The sequence below is a fragment of the Theropithecus gelada genome, chromosome 5 (genome assembly GCF_003255815.1).
Source record: "Theropithecus gelada isolate Dixy chromosome 5, Tgel_1.0, whole genome shotgun sequence".
NCBI lineage: Eukaryota > Metazoa > Chordata > Mammalia > Primates > Cercopithecidae > Theropithecus > Theropithecus gelada.
Window position 1 is genome coordinate 147,819,676 of NC_037672.1, and position 18,568 is coordinate 147,838,243.

General features: G+C 35.6%; 1 protein-coding gene across 2 annotated transcripts in view; it reads right to left on the bottom strand.

Annotated features, from left to right (window-relative positions):
* Positions 1 to 18,568, bottom strand: part of LRBA (LPS responsive beige-like anchor protein) — a 756,763-nt gene that overhangs the window by 584,113 nt on the left and 154,082 nt on the right. For both annotated transcript variants that reach the window (XM_025385122.1, XM_025385123.1), the window contains 6 exons: positions 12,022 to 13,083; positions 10,860 to 11,038; positions 9,559 to 9,712; positions 8,951 to 9,131; positions 4,519 to 4,640; positions 3,969 to 4,076 (listed from right to left, as the gene is read on the bottom strand). In XM_025385122.1, the coding sequence (XP_025240907.1) occupies positions 3,969 to 4,076; positions 4,519 to 4,640; positions 8,951 to 9,131; positions 9,559 to 9,712; positions 10,860 to 11,038; positions 12,022 to 13,083 (1,806 nt within the window). The remainder of the gene's footprint in view (positions 1 to 3,968; positions 4,077 to 4,518; positions 4,641 to 8,950; positions 9,132 to 9,558; positions 9,713 to 10,859; positions 11,039 to 12,021; positions 13,084 to 18,568) is intronic.

Consider the following 18,568-nt stretch of genomic DNA (forward strand, 5'->3'; position numbering starts at 1 on the left):
CTGGTTTGATCTTTTATACAGACCACTAAACCTTCGTTCAACTCAACAGTATAAAGCTGTTTTACTTCTTATCAGTCATTTGCTCACTGGAATAATCGTTTACTTTTAATTTCCTTTAAGAACTTTGCATTTGCATTCACAACTTGGCTAAATGTTTGGTACAAGAAGCCCAGCTTTTGGCCTGTATCAGCTTTTGATATATCATCTTCACTAAGCATAATCATTTCTAGCTTTTTATTTAAAGTGAGAGACATGCAACTTTTCCTTTCTCTTGAACCCTTAGAGGCCATTGTAGGGATATTAATTGACCTCATTGCAATATTGCTGTGTTTCAGGGAATAGAGAGACAGGGAGAAGGGAAGAGATGGGAATGGCCAGTTCGTAGCACAGTCAGACATTTATTAAGTTCACTGTCTTAAATGGGTGTGGTTTGTGGTGCCCCAAGACAATTGCCCCAAGACAATTGCAATAGTACCACCAAAGATCACTGATGACAGATCACCATAACAGATAAATAATAATAATGAAAAGGTTTGAAATATTGTAAGAATTACCAATATATGACATAAAGACATAAAGTAAGCACATGCTGTTGGATAAATAGCACAGATAGACTAGCTCGACACAGGGTTGCCAAAAAGCATCAATTTGTAAAAAATCCAGTAATCAGCAATGTGCAATAGCAAAGCACAATAAAATGAGGCATGTCTGTAAATGGAAACTAATGGTAAAAATGAGACTAATAGTTAATACTTAATGTCAAAAAATTTGGATATAATCAATTTCAGAGAAACAGAAGATAGGCTTGATTTGAACATATCCACTTGATGCAATTCTTCAACATATTTGCAGTTCATGATCTGACAAAATATATGGTATTTTGCAGGTTCATGTGTAATGACTTCTTAGTCTGTTGGAAAAAATAAAGGTCCATTTGTCTTTTTATAAACCACCCCTTTTCTCTAGACATAGCCATGTTCTTCTGCCACACAATTCTGCCATCTAATAACTGCTGCTAATGACATTAATATTCAAAATGCAGACAAATAATTTACTTGTCCTTAACTTCTTAGTCCGTTATAAATTAGTTATGCCAATCTAAATCCTTATTTAGCCCATTAATATGTTCAATGTTTACTAACTACCACATGAAGTTTACAGTATATGCCCGATTTTTGGCCTCAAATAAAAAATATCCCATAAATCTTTTACATTTAAATCCTAACTCCTGAAATGAATTTTCTTTCCATTGTAGCTGTCATTTATTGAATATTTACTGTATGCCAGGCACTGTGCTATGTATTTCACATATATTTTTATTAGCAAACTTGAACAAGATAAGGCATAGAGAAGCAACTTACTTAAGGACATATAGTATGTAAAAAAGCAAATCTGAACTCAGATTAGGGTGATTAAAAACCTTAGCTCTTAACCTCAAGGTAGAAATTTCTTTATGTCCTCGATCGTAGGTCATTTCCTTTTTTCTCTCTATTTTTTAATTTTTTTTTTTTTTTTTTTTTTTTTTGAGACGGAGTCTCGCTCTATTGCCCAGGCAGAGTGTAGTGACCGGATCTCAGCTCACTGCAAGCTCCACCTCCTGGGTTTACGCCATTCTCCTGCCTCAGCCTCCCGAGTAGCTGGGACTACAGGCGCCTGCCACCTCGCCCCGCTAGTTTTTTGTATTTTTTAGTAGAGATGGGGTTTCACCGTGTTAGCCAGGATGGTCTCGATCTCCTGACCTTGTCATCCGCCCGCTTCAGCCTCCCAAAGTGCTGGGATTACAGGCCTGAGCCACCGTGCCCAGCCAGTCATTTCCTTTTTCATCAAAGGTTCCTTTTGTTCCCTAAAGAGGCTAAACTCTAGCATGTAAAATACAGTGTTTTCTTTTTTTCTAAAACTCCTATAAGGTGATTATATAACTTTTATAATTACAAAATACTTAAAATTATTTATCACTTTCAGTAATCATGTAGTAAAAGAGATATTCTAATTCTGTTTGCAGAATATTGTAATACAATAACTGGTTAGAAGGTTTTACAAGAGCCAAATTATCCAGAGGCACTGTGAAGAGTTCGGATTCCATTTAACCACTAAAAGATGCTATTAGAGAATTCTGAAAGAAAAATAGTAACATCATCTATTCCAGTTTGTTTATTTGTTTAAGAGACAGGGTCTCGCTCTGTCGCCTAGGCTGGAATGTAATGACACAATCATAGCTCACAGTAACCTTGACCTCCTAGGCTCAAGCGATCCTCCCCAACTCAGCCTCCCAAGTAGCTAGGACTAGAGGCATGTGCTACCACATGTGGCTAATTCTATTCTAGATTTTTAAAGATCATTCTAGGAAATATAAAGTTAATGGACAATAGACTCAGAACCTGCCAAATGGGAAAAAAGTGAACAGAGGAGAAAACAGCAACATTTGGTCCTCAAATTGACCACATTCAAAGGATTCCAAGGGGAAAAGAAAGTTGATGGCTTCTTAATTAAAGGAATAATAACAGCTACTAGAGAACTGAGATCTAAGAAGGTAGTATAGCCTTTTAGTTAAGATCAAAATTTCAAGAATCAAATTCCCTAAGTCCTAAACTCACTTTCACCTCTTACTAATTGTATAGTCTTAAGCACATTACTTAAATATTGCTAACTCCCTCACAGAATTATTGTGAGAATTAAACATACATATACAGCAGCGGTCCCCAACCTTTTTGGCACAAGGGACTGGTTTCATAGAAGACAATTATTCCATGGACCTGTGGGGGGTAAGAGGCGGGGTGGGGGTAGCGGGTATGGTTTCAGGATGATTCAAGTGCATTACATTTATAACTAGATTCTCATAAGGAGCGCACAACCAAGATCTGTCGCATGCACAGTTCACAATAGGGATCATGCTCCTATGAGAATCTAATGCTCCTGCTGATCTGACAGGAGGCGGAGCTCAGCTTCACTCCTCACCCTCTGCTCATCTCACCTCCTGCTGTGCAGCCTAGGTGCTTATCAGTGGTCTGGGGGTTGGGGACCCCTGATAAGAGCATCCAGTATTATGTTTAATACACAGTAAGTATTCAATACTATTAAGTAGTGATAATACTCCAAATTCTACATGTGTATAAAAACCTAGTCAAGAACTAAAGAGAACCAAACTATTGAAAAACAAAGGGAGGGAAAAAAGAAAAATTGAGGTTAGAAAGTTTATAAGAAATATATATGTAAAACATAAAGTAAGTGTTCAACAAATATTTACTAATGATAATATTCCAAATGCTGATGAGTGCAATTACAAATTATTTTTACTTTCACCTTTATATTTTCTATATGACTTTAAATTTTCTACATAAGAATTAGCAATGTTTTCTATCAAAATCAGCTGAAACAAAACTGTTTTTCATCTTTAAAAAAATCAGAAACATCAAACTGAGAGCAACATTTCATCATGCACCTTTTTATCACATTAGTATACCTTTGAGGAAAAAATATCCAATATTCAGTAAAATAACATGCCACTCAGAAGTTGAACATTTTATTACATTCAGAGCATCAATTTTAGAATTAAGACTGCTAGGTTTGAATCCTGATTTTTATCACTGTTTATCAACATTAGCTTAGAGATGTTACTCAAGCTCTATGTGCCTCAGATTATTCATCTATAAAATGGAAATTACAATAGTACAGCTCAAGAAGTTGTTGGACTTAATGAATACATGTATAGTACTTAGACCGCTGACTATGTAATAATGCATTATTCCTTTTAATATCATTACACTGATCTACTAGCTCCCTTTACATGAACTATCCTTTCTAATCATTGTCATTGTTTCTAAAATCATTGTCAAAAGAACTGGCTTCTAGACCTTTCTATCTCTGCTACACTATTTGATATCACAAAGAATTTTTAATCTCAATATATTAGGCCTAAGAGGAAATATGCAACAGTTAAGAGAGTATGTGAAAGAAATATTGTAACTTACTATGTCTCTGAAAACAACTGCCCTAAGTCGATTAATATCCATGTCCTGTAGAAGCCTGTCAAGATCTCTTACTGGAGATATACCGCCAGTCACAATGTCCACTGGGCTCTATTTAAGATTAAAAAAAAAGTGTATATATACACATATACACATTACACAGATACACTTTAAAAACACACACAGTATTCCAAGAACCAGAAAAGCAAAGTTATAGCATTCCTTTCCCCACTTTGTGTGTATGCTTCTTTCTCCTTTGAGGGGTTGGGGAGAGAGGTGGAGAAAGATGGCATACAGGAAAAAATGACATATTTGAAGGAAAAGGCATCACAGAAACAAGAAAAGTAAACACTGGGAAAAGGAGACAAGATTAAGTATAAACAAGTCTTTATTGTATATTTAAACACAAATATTTGAATGTTATGTCCAGGCCTAAAGTAACTATTTTAATCTCTGCCAGATTTATTTAACTTTATGTTGAAATGAGCAAATAAAAATCTTAATTGTAAAATAGGAGTATGCTTTTTGAAAATTAATTAATCTGTATACTTACCTTCGCTGCAGATTTCCCTAAGGGAATAAGGCTATGTATTGTTTTCAAGGCTTTATCTCCCCTAGTTTTCAGTTGTGAATGCTGTTGACACTCCAAGCAATTCCTTACTGCTACTGCACAAACTGTAATTTATTTTAAGGAAAAGATTGGGAAAGAAAAGTTAATATTTAAGATTATGGAAGTGAAAAACATCAACTACACGATATGATTTACATAAGATTTTATTAAAAACAGATGACACTCAGCTTATTCGTAAAATGTCCCTAGACTTTATTGCCTAGTGTTGGCTGTCTGATATTGTTAGCTTCCATGCTATGGCCCAGTTAAGCTTTAGGGAGGCAGTATGGCCTAGTGGTCTAAACCTTTAGGGTTTGCTGAAAGGAAATCAGTTCAGGAATCTTAAAAATAGGCTACTGTTTCTTAGATCTCAACTAAGCTAGCTGGGACAATCTTTTATTAAGAAAAGGATGGAGAAGAAAAGAACTGAAAGAAATGGAAGAAAATAGGGAACAAAGCACATTACCATGAACTAGTCTAGGTAACAATCTTCTACGACTATCATTAAAGTAAATTAGTTAAACCAGAAACTTTGATGTTTTTCTTATATTGCATCATTACAGCATATTAACTGAGCCTGATAGAGGATATAGCTTTTCTAAGAAGCTTTATAGGGTCCAGCACTTACTAGCTTTCATTAAAACTGCTCAGAAAATAGGAGACAGGAAAAGGAATTACATACACAGTCTAAAATTACCTAAGGCTCCCACAAATCAGGCAGTTAGATTACTTAGAAATTAATTTTGGATTTTAAATGATGAATTACATTATGTACCCTTCACTATGAATTGCTTGATACCATGTAATCATTTAAATTCCCTCCAAATCTGTAGCACTCAAGGTACTTAAACTGAGCAAAGGAGTGAGAGCAAATTAGGAACAGAATAGCAAACTTAAGTGAGGACTTCACAAAGAATCACTGGCATATCACATGGCTAGCAGGCATGAGATTTTAGAAAGAAAGTGTTCTGAAAGGTGCCCAAAGAGAGCAATAAAAGTTGAAAGAAAGGAAGGAGTGAACAAGTGGAGGGAAGAGAGAATATGGAATACAACTTTGTCAATTTTGGTATCAGACCCGAGAAATATTTTACTATGTCAAATTTGCTATCAGACCCAGGAAATACTTTCCATACAATCTTTTTCACAAGTTGCATAAAATCAAATTTGGGTCTGTACTACAAAGTTAAAAATCACACCTCATTTCCTGGTTTCAATCAGTTACTCTTATTGCTGCCATCCTAACTTCTAACCCCAAACTCAGGAAACAACAGGAATGAGGACACCAGTGTCCATCAACAGATAACTAGATAAAGAAAATGTGGTATATATACACAATGAAACACTATTCAGCCACAAAAAAGAAAGAGATCATGTCTTTTGCAGCAATATGGATGGAAGTGGAGATCATTATCTTAAGTGAAACAAGTCAGACACAGAAAGACAAATATTATATGTTCTCACTTATAAGTGGGAGCTAAATAGTGTGTACACACGGATGTAGAGAGTATAATGATTGAAAATGGAGACTCAGGCTGGGCGCGGGGCTCACACCTGTAATCCTAGCACTTTGGGAGGCCGAGGTGGGTGGATCACGAGGTCAGGAGATCAAGACCACCCTGGCCAACATGGTGAAACTTCATCTCTACTAAAAATGCAAAGAATTAGCTGGGTGTGAAGTAATCCCAGCTACTCAAGAGGCTGAGATAGGGGACTCGCTTGAACCCAGAAGGCAGAGATTGCAGTGAGCTGAGATCTTGCCACTGCACTCCAGCCTGGCGACAGAGTAAGGCTCCGTCTCAAAAAAAAAGAAGAAAGAAAGAAAAGAAAAGAAAGAAAAGAAAGAAAGAGGGAGAGGGAGAGGGAGAGAGAACAACGTATATTATTCATGTGATGGATACCCTAAAAGCCCTAACTTCACCACTAAGCAATCCATGTATGTAAAAAAATTGTACTTGTACCCCACAAATTTATAGAAATACAATTTTTTTAAAAAAGATATCACACGTTTGGACTGTTACTTTGCTTACTATACTCTATTACATTATCTTGGACAAGTCGTTTTTAAGTCTCATTTCCATATATAGAACAGACTGTACTGGGGTAGATTAAATTATCTCTCAATTCTTTCCATGGCTATGAAAAACTAGGAACAAAGAGTATTTCCCTAGCCTCTGAATCTGATGATTCTTGAGTAAAGCTTTGCTAGTATACCCTTGTACTTTTACTTCTAGAAATGTACTCTTTCTAGGAAATTGAAAAGGCTTGGAAAACGGCACACGTGGAGCAATAAAGTCTAAATATTTTAATTATAATACTAATAGAAAGATTAAAGAAGTATATACTACAATAGAGTAGGAGCACTAGTTAGACAAAAGTATAGTATTCAAATTCTACCTTCACCAATTAGAGCTTTTTAGCTATAGATAAGTTTCCCAATTTCTTTTATCTTCAATTTCCTCATGAATAAAAAGGACAAAATTGTCACTGTGAAAATCAACAATGACAAATGACAATAGTCAATAAATGATAGCTTTTGTTATGCTCACAATTAGAATGTCTCTTAAATTTTAAAACAACTATCTATAAATTGTTATTCCAAGTTATTTAGAATACCTGGATATACCATTGATTATTAAATATAAAATACTTGGAATTTTACATTAAAACTAAATACTATTAAATACTTTGAATAGCATTTTGAGTAAAAATTATACTTGTAGTGAAAAACACAGTTATACATTAGTTTATGTAACAGATATTCTTGCTAAATACGAAAAATACATCATTAACTAGATTTTCCACTTCCATGTATGTTTTCATAGGTGCTTTATCTCTTCATATGACCATAGTTCCTAATGGTTTGCTTCCATTTTTTGTGACTTCTCTCCTCACCACTTTCTCTTCATTTAATAATCAAATCATTTAACAAAATCTCGGTATTTACAACTATATAGAAGGAAAGTTATGCAAAAAAAGTTTTTGTTTTTTTCCTTTTTGTTTCACCTAAGAAGTCCAGTTAACACTAAAAAGTCATTCCATGTATTTTTACTTTTACCTAGGGAAGAAGTGTTTCCAAGAGAAGAAGTGAGATTTCATGATTTTATTAACTGCTTTAACAAATTTACCACAGCTTTTTTGAATAAAGGCTGTACTTGAATGATGCTAGTTTCTAATGTTGTTATTCAAGTGTATTTGTAAGAGAAGCAGCATCAACATCACCTGGGACTTGGTAGTCAATTTCAGGCCTCACCCTAGACTTCTATAACCTTTTCTTTTTGGGACAGAGTCCTGCTAAGTTGCCCAGGCTGCAGTGCACGATCTTGGCTCACTGCAATCTCCACCTCTCAGATTCAAGCGATTCTGCTGCCTCAGCCTCCCAAGTAGCTGGGATTACAAGTGTGCACCACCACACCTGGTTAATTTGTGTATTTGTAGTAAAGATGGAGTTTCGCCATGTTGGCCAGGCTGGTCTCGAATTCCTGACCTCAGGTGATCTGCCCACCTTGGCCTCAAAGTGCTGGGATTACAGGTGTGAGCCACCACACCCAGCCTAGATCTATATAATCTAATCTGCATTTTAACAAGATCATCAAATTTATGAATCACCTTGTGTTTTTTAATCATCTTATGTTTATGTATTTCCTTAAAATTTCAGAAGCACTACTTTAGAGCAAAATGAGATAGGGGAGCACCTCTAAGTCCAGCTACTAGGAAGGATGAGGAAGCGAGATCACTTGAGCCCAGGATTTTGACACCAGCCTTGGCAACAAAGCAGAACCACCATCCCAGAGAAAAAAAAGAAAAAATAATAAAAATTAAAAGGATAGGGGAGAGTAGAAACTCCTGACCAAAATCACCTCAGTAAATTTTTCAAAATACATCCTCCTTCTTCCCCATCCAACCTACCAACTACTACTATGTACATTAAAAAGTACATTAAAGGCCGGGCGCGGTGGCTCAAGCCTGTAATCCCAGCACTTTGGGAGGCCGAGACGGGCGGATCACGAGGTCAGGAGATCGAGACCATCCTGGCTAACACGGTGAAACCCCGTCTCTACTAAAAATTACAAAAAACTAGCCGGGCGAGGTGGCGGGTGCCTGTAGTCCCAGCTACTCGGGAGGCTGAGGCAGGAGAATGGCGTGAACCCGGGAGGCGGAGCTTGCAGTGAGCCGAGATCCGGCCACTGCACTCCAGCCTGGGTGACAGAGCAAGACTCCGTCTCAAAAAAAAAAAAAAAAGTACATTAAAAAGTAACATACGACAAATTAGCTAACACATATCTTCTCACCAACAGAAGATGGATAATTTTCAGTGTCATCTCTGAATTACTGAAAATTTCTTTTAGTAAACTCCCAACAGTTTTTAACAGCTCACCTAGTCGGAGACACTGCCGCAAAATTCCTCCAGATGACATACTTTTTTCAGCTTCAATTTCAGTAAAGCCAAGAGAACTTGCAAATATAAGCACATCCACAAGGCTAATTAGCCTCTGCAAAAATGTCACAGAGGCTTCTATTGAAAGGCCTTGAGTAGGTTCAATATTTTCCAGTTCATGCTGTAAAGAATACAGTTTGACATTTATATATATACATATTCTGAAAAAAAATAATTTTACCAGATATAGTCCTAAATTTTATAAATTGTATAAGAAGTCAGACTTTCAGAAACCTAGTAACACAGAGTGATTTATACTTATTATTTCATCTAAAAAGGGTGGGGGATGAGGAGGAGCAACAGAAACATACAGGTGAAACACCATGAACCATATTCTTCACTACCTGACTCATACTTAGGGAATCAACATTCTCTCTAGTTCTTTCATTACTAGAACAGATTCTAAGGTCCTCTCAAGTAAAAGATCCTATTGTTTTTTATTTATAGCACCTATGATGCACAGTAACCACCACATTTAAGTTTTAGTCAATAAAGTTGCATAACACTTATGTTTTCACACCAATTTTATATAGTAATTAAGTGCTTACTGTAGCCGATGTAGCAGCTGAAAGCAATGGCAGTATACCCCCACAAGCCATGACCATATTGTCCATCACTTGAGAGATGAGATGAATTGTGTTGTGTACAAAGATGACATTATCACTGCTATTCACGAAGTCCATAACTGTCTTTGTTGAATGGCTGTCCAAAGATAAATGATGTTTACTGATAAAGCTAAAGGAAGGAAATCACAGTTTGCCTACTTGAGGGGAGGGAAGATAAGAAGGTGCTTTTGCTTCATCTTGAAAACTGAAGGAAGATGATGCGGCAGGCATTTGGGGGGTGTATACTTCTTCAGAAGAAACAGACCATTCCATATCAGTAGCTACTATCCATGCCCTCCTTCAGTGCTGAAACATAAATACTATTCATTTTACACTGGATATCAAAAGTTGAAGAAAATTATCCTAACTGGGAACAAAACTAAGAAATCATGTGACAAAAATTATGAGGTAAATAGTGGTAAATGTGCTACTAAAAATGAATATTCTTCTGTAATGCCTATAAAATGCCTTTAAACATAACAAGAATCTTACACAAATAAAAAGAAATAAATTAGCTACCTTTAAAATCATAAATCATACAATGGAGGATAATTTGAGGTACACAGATTTTTTTAAGGCTAAAAATACACTGGAAATATTGATAATGTTATACCAATTTTTTGTTTTTTTGAGACAGAGTCTCGCTCTGTTGCCCAGGCTGGAGTGCCGTGGCACAATCTCAGCTCACTGCAAGCTCCACCTCTCGGGTTCATCATGCCATTCTCCTGCCTCAGCCTCCCAAGTAGCTGGCACTACAGGCGCCCACCACCACTCCCTAGCTAATTTTTTGTATTTTTAGTAGAGACAGGGTTTCACCTTGTTAGCCAGGATGGTCTCGATCTCTTGAGCATGTGATCCGCCCACATCAGCCTCCCAAAGTGCTGAGATTATAGGCTTGATCAACTGCACCCGGCCTATACCAATTATTTTTTAATACTTCTAGTAATAAACCAGCTTGATAGACCTACCTTCTGGGGAATTACATGCCATAAAATTGCTACAGGAAACCTACTACAGATTTTTTAAAAGAGAAACCTCTACTTTTCTCATTTTTGTAATCCAGATAAGGATTCCATTCTTATAATGGAGAATAAAAGTTAATTCAGTAAAACCCTACCACAGAATAATTTCTATTCTACTTTTTAACCAAATGTCTGGAATTAATTACAAAGTGTTTCTATAGATTTCTTTGAAAATCAAGACTAGGTTTATAAACATCTTCCATAATAAACATATAGACAAACCTTCTCCACATCTGTATATCTGTTTCTACTGAAAATAATAGATCAGTGAGCAAACGTTGATGCATCTGAGACCAGTTGAACTCAGGAATACGAAACATAGTAGATCTGGAATCCCTCCTTTGTCCATTAACTGCATCTGGTGCTATTCCTTGCCCTGGCTGCTCATGTTGCCTTGATATCTAATACAGAAAATTTAAAAAGTAATAAAATAGGTTCAACTTCAGCAGGAGGCTTTAGCAAAGTAAATAATTTAGTAGCTTCTATGCAATTCATCTAACACATTTTTAAGACACTATAAGAACCAAATTAGAGAGAGAAAAATTATCAATGAGTAATAACATTAATATTTTAGAATATGTAAGCAAAGCTATCAAAAGTGCGAAACTACCGCAATTCGAAAGTAATTAGCTTGGAACCACGTTAAGTATTACCACTATGTAGCATTTTATAAAGGAATCAAGTAACAGTTCTTAGTTTTTAGTCTTAGCCTAAAAGAAAGGCAGTATTTAAAATCTAAGTGGCATCTGGATTATGAAGTGGCTAGAATGAAGAATAAAAACAGAGATAACATAATGAAGAACCAACCAACAAAAACAAAAAAAAAGGAAGGCGGGATAGAGGATAAGAATTGAATAAAGTGGAAAATGACAACATGCTACCAAGCGTTGTCTCATGGGTCACTCTGCGATACAGACAGAGGAGAAGGCTGTGCCTCTAGATCTCACAAAGACTCCTCTCTCTTATAGACTTCATAAGACACTTCTAAATCACATGCTTGGCAACTAAAATTATACACTGGCAGGTAGGTGGCCCTAGAGTTTGCTGGAAAACTAATGTACTAGGATTGGGTTAGTCAAATAAAAGGTAAAATGCAAGTGTTTCCAATATTTGTTTTATAAACTAAAATTATACCAATCCTTCAAAGTGGTAACTTTTGCTGAGGCTATGGTAAAAATAATAATAAAAGCTGTCATTTAATGAACTCACATTCACTGTCAAACACTGTGCTAACGATCTGAAATACAATCTTCACATTCACTGCATTTATTTAATTGCAAATAGCATGTGAACCAAATTCAAAATAAAATAAATTTAAGTATGTACACATGCTCTTTTTTAAGTCAGTGCAAAAATACTTGAAGTCGACAATATATAAAATCACCTCAAGCACATGTCGATGAGGCTGAGGTGCTTCCATGTTTGTACTGGCCTTCAACTCCAGCCTCTCAGTATCTGTAGTAACACTGGAAACATCCAACTTGGCAATCTTTTGCTCAGAAGAAGAAGCCTCAGAGACACTACCATGACCATCACTAAGTAATTTGGTTTCTGCAGTGAGGTTAGTTGCTTTCTTCCCTTCCTCCAGCATCTGACCAAGGTCTGATTCTACAGCTTTTTGGGAAACAGTAGTTTCTGGTGACATAACTGAAGACCCTGATGCTGTCATAGTCTGAATTCCAGAATCTTTAGAATCTTGAGTTTCAGTATCAGTTTGCTTTTTAGCAGCAGGTTTTCCTTCTTGAAATACTAATTTGTGATCATCACCAAACATGTCCAGTTTTTCACTGGCTTCCGATGCAGCTGGAGACAAACTGTTATCTTTGAGCTCTGTGGGTAGATTAGCTTCCTCAGTAGGACTGCCTTCTACTTTCAGTTCCACATAATCATCGTCTTCCTCTTCCTCTACTACAGACTTATCCAAGAATTCTGGCATTTCTGAAGCATCCTCTTCTGAAGGAGAACTTATAGAAGCAGTTACTTCACTGACAGTCATTGAATCCTTGCCAGTTGTTGTAAAAGAATTAGAGGAAATAGTCACAGCTTCTATTAAGTCAGAAGATACTTCTAAATCACCTGCATTCCTTGTTTCATTTGTCCGTGTCTCTTCCAAAGTGCCGTCATCTGGTAACTCCTGATTTTCTTGCTCAGCTTTCATTTCTTCATAAGATGCATTAGTAATTTGCAGTTCACTATTAGATGCAGATTCTAGTGAACTTGTCTTCTCTATACTTGAATTTTCATTACCGTTTGTGGTGAAATGAGGATAGACAGGAGAATCCTTCGTACCTGGTTGCTGGGATCCTACTGAAAAGTTAACATCCCTTCTAATGCCAGAGGCTGCTTGAACTGAAGTTGAAGAACACAGCCCTATTTCTTCATCAGTTTTTCCTTGCTGTTCCCTAAATATATTGGCAAGGTTTTCTCTGTGTATTTCAAAAGTGACCTAGGTGAAAAATATACATTCAGTTAAAATATGCATGAGAAATGAACACAGAATACAAAATATAAAATTAAATAATTTTCAAATACATATTTTATATAATATAATAAAACGTAATTTTCCTATATTTTATTTTAGTAGAATGATAAATGTAAGTCACTCACAGAAATCTAAATATTCATTAAAAACTACAGCCAATTTTAATGTTAACAAGTAGCATAGCATGAAACCACAAGAAGAACATAATTATTTAGCCTATTATTAAAGATGTATAGGAAAAAGATACACTATTCTACTGGCCACCATAACTTGTACCAGAATTTAAGTATGTACTATTGGGAAGTGCTTTATGCACTGGATAACACTTGTTTCAACTGCTATGAATACCAATTTCCCCAGGACTTGTCCGCAGGAGAGATTAAAAATATCAGTTATGCTCACCATTACAGTAGCTCTATATATATCTATTAAGCTACAAAACCATTATCTCACTAAACTAATGAAAACAAATTCTTTTAGCAATGGGAGAAAAAAGATCCAGCCCTTCCTCCAAAGGTTAACCATAATTTCCAAAGTTTAGTCGAAAATAGTCTGAATGTTTCAATTGATCCATCCATACATCTACTCATTCCATTTATATCTGAGCGACTATTATATATATTAGGCACCATGAACGTTCCTATATCATGCTTTGCCTTTTACCCAAATGGAAAAAAAACTGAAAAAGTAAATTTTTTTTTTTTTTAGAGAGTGCTGTACTTGTTAATGTCACAAGATTTAGAATTTTTAAAATCTTTCTAAGGATTATCTCATATCCACCAACATGTGATTTCCATTGGTGTTTCAATGGTAGCCCCCATCACCTCTTGCAACAAAAATGCCAGAAAAAACTATAATACATGCAGAAAGTATAAGCCTAATTATAGTTTATTTATTCCAAAAGTGTTTGTTTCTGTAATCTACATTATTATATAGAGTAAGCTGAACATTCATTGAATAAATCTTTATTGAGCCATAGTATAAGAGGACGGAAGGACAATCAAGGAAGAAAAGCTGATCTTTTTATCCACAAACATCAATAGGCCTTATTGAATCACAAGAGTATACACATAGATGAAAAGCAAACAAAAGTAAAAATGACTCTCAATGCAAAAAGTTCCTTCTATTGATATTAACTCGCCTTTACTCATGACATATACAGAACATTCATGCCATGTGATATACCTAAAAACAAAAACGTTCCGGGAATAAATATTTTCCTGTGAATATTTGTATTTTTCCTAATTGTAACTATGTTGTTAATTCTAAAACTTAGAAATCCTTTTATAATATTTCAACAATAAATGCATGTATCCCTCACTAAACAGTAAAATGACATAATCACATTAACAAAATATCCATTTCTTTTACATTCACAATGACAATATTTTATTTGACACGGGTTCTGTATTTTAATTGACCAATTCCTCATATTCATTCAACAAAAATTTACAGAACATCGGTAGCATGCCAGGCATTGTGTGATGAACACATTGTTCCTGACTTCATGGAGCTTATATTTTAATGAAGGTATCAGAAAATAAACACACGAATATGTAAGATAATGTCAAATAGTAATAAGAGCTTTGAAGGGAGGTGGAAGTACCCAGAGAAGAACTGTGATGACAGTCTAGGTGAGAAGGTGTATTTACTAGTGTAACTGCAGCAAGCCTCTCTGTTCTATTTGAACAAAGGCAAGAATAAAAGAGAGAGCAAGCCATGTAAAAAGAAAAGAGTTTGAGGCAGAGAAGAACAAATGCAAAGACTTTGGAGCTAAAATAAGCTTGGCATGTATGATGAATAATAATAAAGCAATAAACTGAGAACTAAAGAAAATGAGGTCAAAGATGTGGCCACGAGCTAGATTATGATTGTAGAACATTATAGACTGTGTTAAAGACTGTATTTTATTCTAAGAGAGCCGTTTGAGAATTAAGAGTGTAGGGAAGACAATCTGATTTCCCTTTTTAAAAGATCAGTGGCTGGGAATGGTGGCTCATGCCTGTAATCCCAGCACTTTAGAAGTCCGAGGCGGGCGGATCACCTGAGGTCAGGAGTTTGAGACCAGCCTGGCCAACATGGCGAAACACTGTCTCTACTAAAAACACAAAAATTAGCTGGGCGTGGTGGCACACACCTGTAATTCCAGCTACTCGGGAAGCTGAGGCAGGAAAATTGCTTGAACCCAATCCAGGAGGCGGAGGTTGCAGTGAGCCAAGATAGCATCACTGCACTCCAGCCTGGGTGACAAAGTGAGACTCCATCTCCAAAAAAAAAAAAAAAAAAGGACTGGTTAGCCTACTTTTGGGAAAACTGACTTTAGAGAGAGCATTTCTGCATGAATAAACAATTATCATTATCAAAAGAAAGCAAGTTACATATTACCAACCTCACGGTCATTTTGAAAATAGGCCATTTATTTCTACAATAGCCTGTGTTATAGAATGACTTTAGTTTTCAATAATCATTTGCTTTGATTTTATTTATATTAAAGGTTTTTAGAATTTGTATTATACAATGGATCAATAAACATGAGTGCATGTAATTTATATGTACAGGTTAAGAAATAACAATTTTTTTTTAATTTCACATACCTATCGCCCATGTCAAGAAGTAAAACATTACCAGTACCTCACAATTCCCCTACATGCCCTGCCCAAACTGTACTCCCTACTTCTCCACTACAATCAGAAGGAAATCATTATCCTGATATTTCTGTTGTTCACTGTTTACCGTTTTACCTGGAGGACAGAGCTTTGGGAGATAATTTTAAAGGACAGTTTTACTGTCTATATACTAAACTTATCCATTATGTTTAGTTTAAAAAACTACATCTAACACAAATCTAGTCAATTGTATTTTAAAGAGCAATACTGCCACAAGTGAGGCTCCCAAGAAAAGACAAGATACACGGCCGGGCGCGGTGGCTCAAGCCTGTAATCCCAGCACTTTGGGAGGCCGAGATGGGCGGATCACGAGGTCAGGAGATCGATACCATCCTGGCTAACACGGTGAAACCCCGTCTCTACTAAAAATACAAAAAACTAGCCGGGCGAGGTGGCAGGCGCCTGTAGTCCCAGCTACTCGGGAGGCTGAGGCAGGAGAATGGCGTGAACCCGGGAGGCGGAGCTTGCAGTGAGCTGAGATCCGGCCACTGTACTCCAGCCTGGGCGGCAGAGCAAGACTCCGTCTCAAAAAAAAAAAAAAAAAAAAGAAAAGACAAGATACACAGAATCTGTGAGTTGCAGCAAGGCTTCAGCTGATTTGAGAGAATATGTAAAGCTATTTCTGGGAAGTCTTATAGGCAAGTCATTAGGAAATACAGGAAATATAGAGGTCAAGAGAACTGGAGAATCAGAGGTGGTGTATGCCAGGTAGAGTGTATTGGCATAAAATACTTTATAGTTTTCACTTCTAAGCTCACCATGGTGAACCTCTACCCTAAGAAGTAGGTCAAAGCACAGCATGTTTTTGTGGAGTGAAGTGAGAATCTTCAGGTGATTCACATTAGACAGGAAAACAGGAATTTAATCAGCACATGATGAAGGCAAGCAAGCTAAGTACTCCTAATAAGAATACAGGTCCCCCTCTCCTGAGTGAAACTGCTCCAGTCCAGATGGACTGTCATCTGTCTACTACATAGCTGCTATTGGGATCTCCCTTTCTAAAACAGTCCTGGAGATCCCCTTCATCTCTATTCTATGTTGTCTCTTGTTTCTTATATTTCATTTCTTTCTCTTTGTATTATTCTCTCCTTTTGTGCAATATCCTGCAGTGCCTTAAGAAAGGATGTATGTGTTTCTTTGTTTCAATGTTTTGAGATCTCAAATATCTGAAAAAGTATTTATTCTCACTTCATACTTGATTAATAGTCAGAGTATAAAACCATGGATAGAAAAGCATTTACCTTCAGAATCTGAAATGCTTTTAAAATTCTAAAGTCTGTTGATTTTCAAATTTGCCCTTAATTTAATTTATCCAATGGTCTAAAAGCTAACTTGCAATTGAACAATTATCAGTATTATCTTTTTGGATGCTGTTTTCCTTAAGATATTTGTGACTTTAAAACTGATAATTTCCAATTAATTGCCAGATATTGTTCTAAATTACCCAACTAAAAGACTAGTCATTAATCTTCACAATCATTTGATAGCTAATCTATAGCTGTTTGTAATGTTTGGAAAGCACTTCCATAAACTACTAAAGATACTTATGAGCTAATGACTATAATATTTCTTTTGCCATTACTTTCAACTTAATTGGCACTCAAATTTACTAATTAGTAGATAAAAGATAAACACAATACATCCAGATGTTAATATTATCTTTTTAACCTATATATTAAAACCGTATAACCTGTAAAATTTAGACTTTTTAAACTGTTAGGCGATGTTTAGCAACGGACTTTGTTTTTAAGCAAATGCATCTTTTTCAGTGTCTGTTTTCATATGAAAATACCAGCTAAATATGATGTTAACTTCTGATTAAGTTACCAACCTTTGATAAATAACATATATCTTTAAAAACAGGTGGATCTTCCCATTTGTATTATCAATGAGTGTAAGTCAAAATGATTGCCACCACATTCATGAGATCTTTTATAGAGACTCTGATGTACAACAATGGTATAGGTAACAGATATAATGGTAAAATCAAGCATTACTGACATAATAAGGAGCAATTCTAAAGGTTGGTAGTACTATCTCCATTTAAAAACACTGACAAAAGAATATTGCAGCAAATAACTTCTAATCTTTTCGTTTTTTAAAAAGTCATCTTGATCAATTTTAATTTCTCAAAAACATTCTAAACAGATGCTTTCATGCAAATCTACAGTATAAACTGAAACAAATTTTTAGAGGGCAATTTAGCAATATCTACTAAAACTTTTTAAAACATGTACAGACTCCTTCCTCTGGAAATTCCACTTATAGGAATTTATACTACAAAATAAGGGTTACAGTATTGAACCAGGCTCATCATTGCTCAATGATAAGGAACAGATAAAGTATGACTATAATATAAATCAACAGATTTTTAAAATCTCTCTTCCATCAGTTTTTCTAAATACAATTTTGGAGAATGCTGGAATATAAAAAGAAAACTTGAATCATTTACACGATCACTCCTTCCTAGAATTTTAAGTGGTCTGATAACATTCAAATGTTACATCGAAGCTGAATCTTATGCTCCTTACTTCTCCATAATGTGAAATAATATGCAGACATTAAATTCATGTAAGAAAGATATCATTAAATAATACTGTAAAATAGTAAAAATACGATCACATTTTGTTAGCAAATACTATGTATGTGTAGATTATGTATAAAAGAGAAGACTAAAAGGTCTCGCGCCAAAATGTTAATAATAAGTTATACAAAGGTGTTTGGATAATGGGTAATTTTTGTTTTCTCTGTGTATGCATTTCTGCTGGGTTCAAGATTTCCTG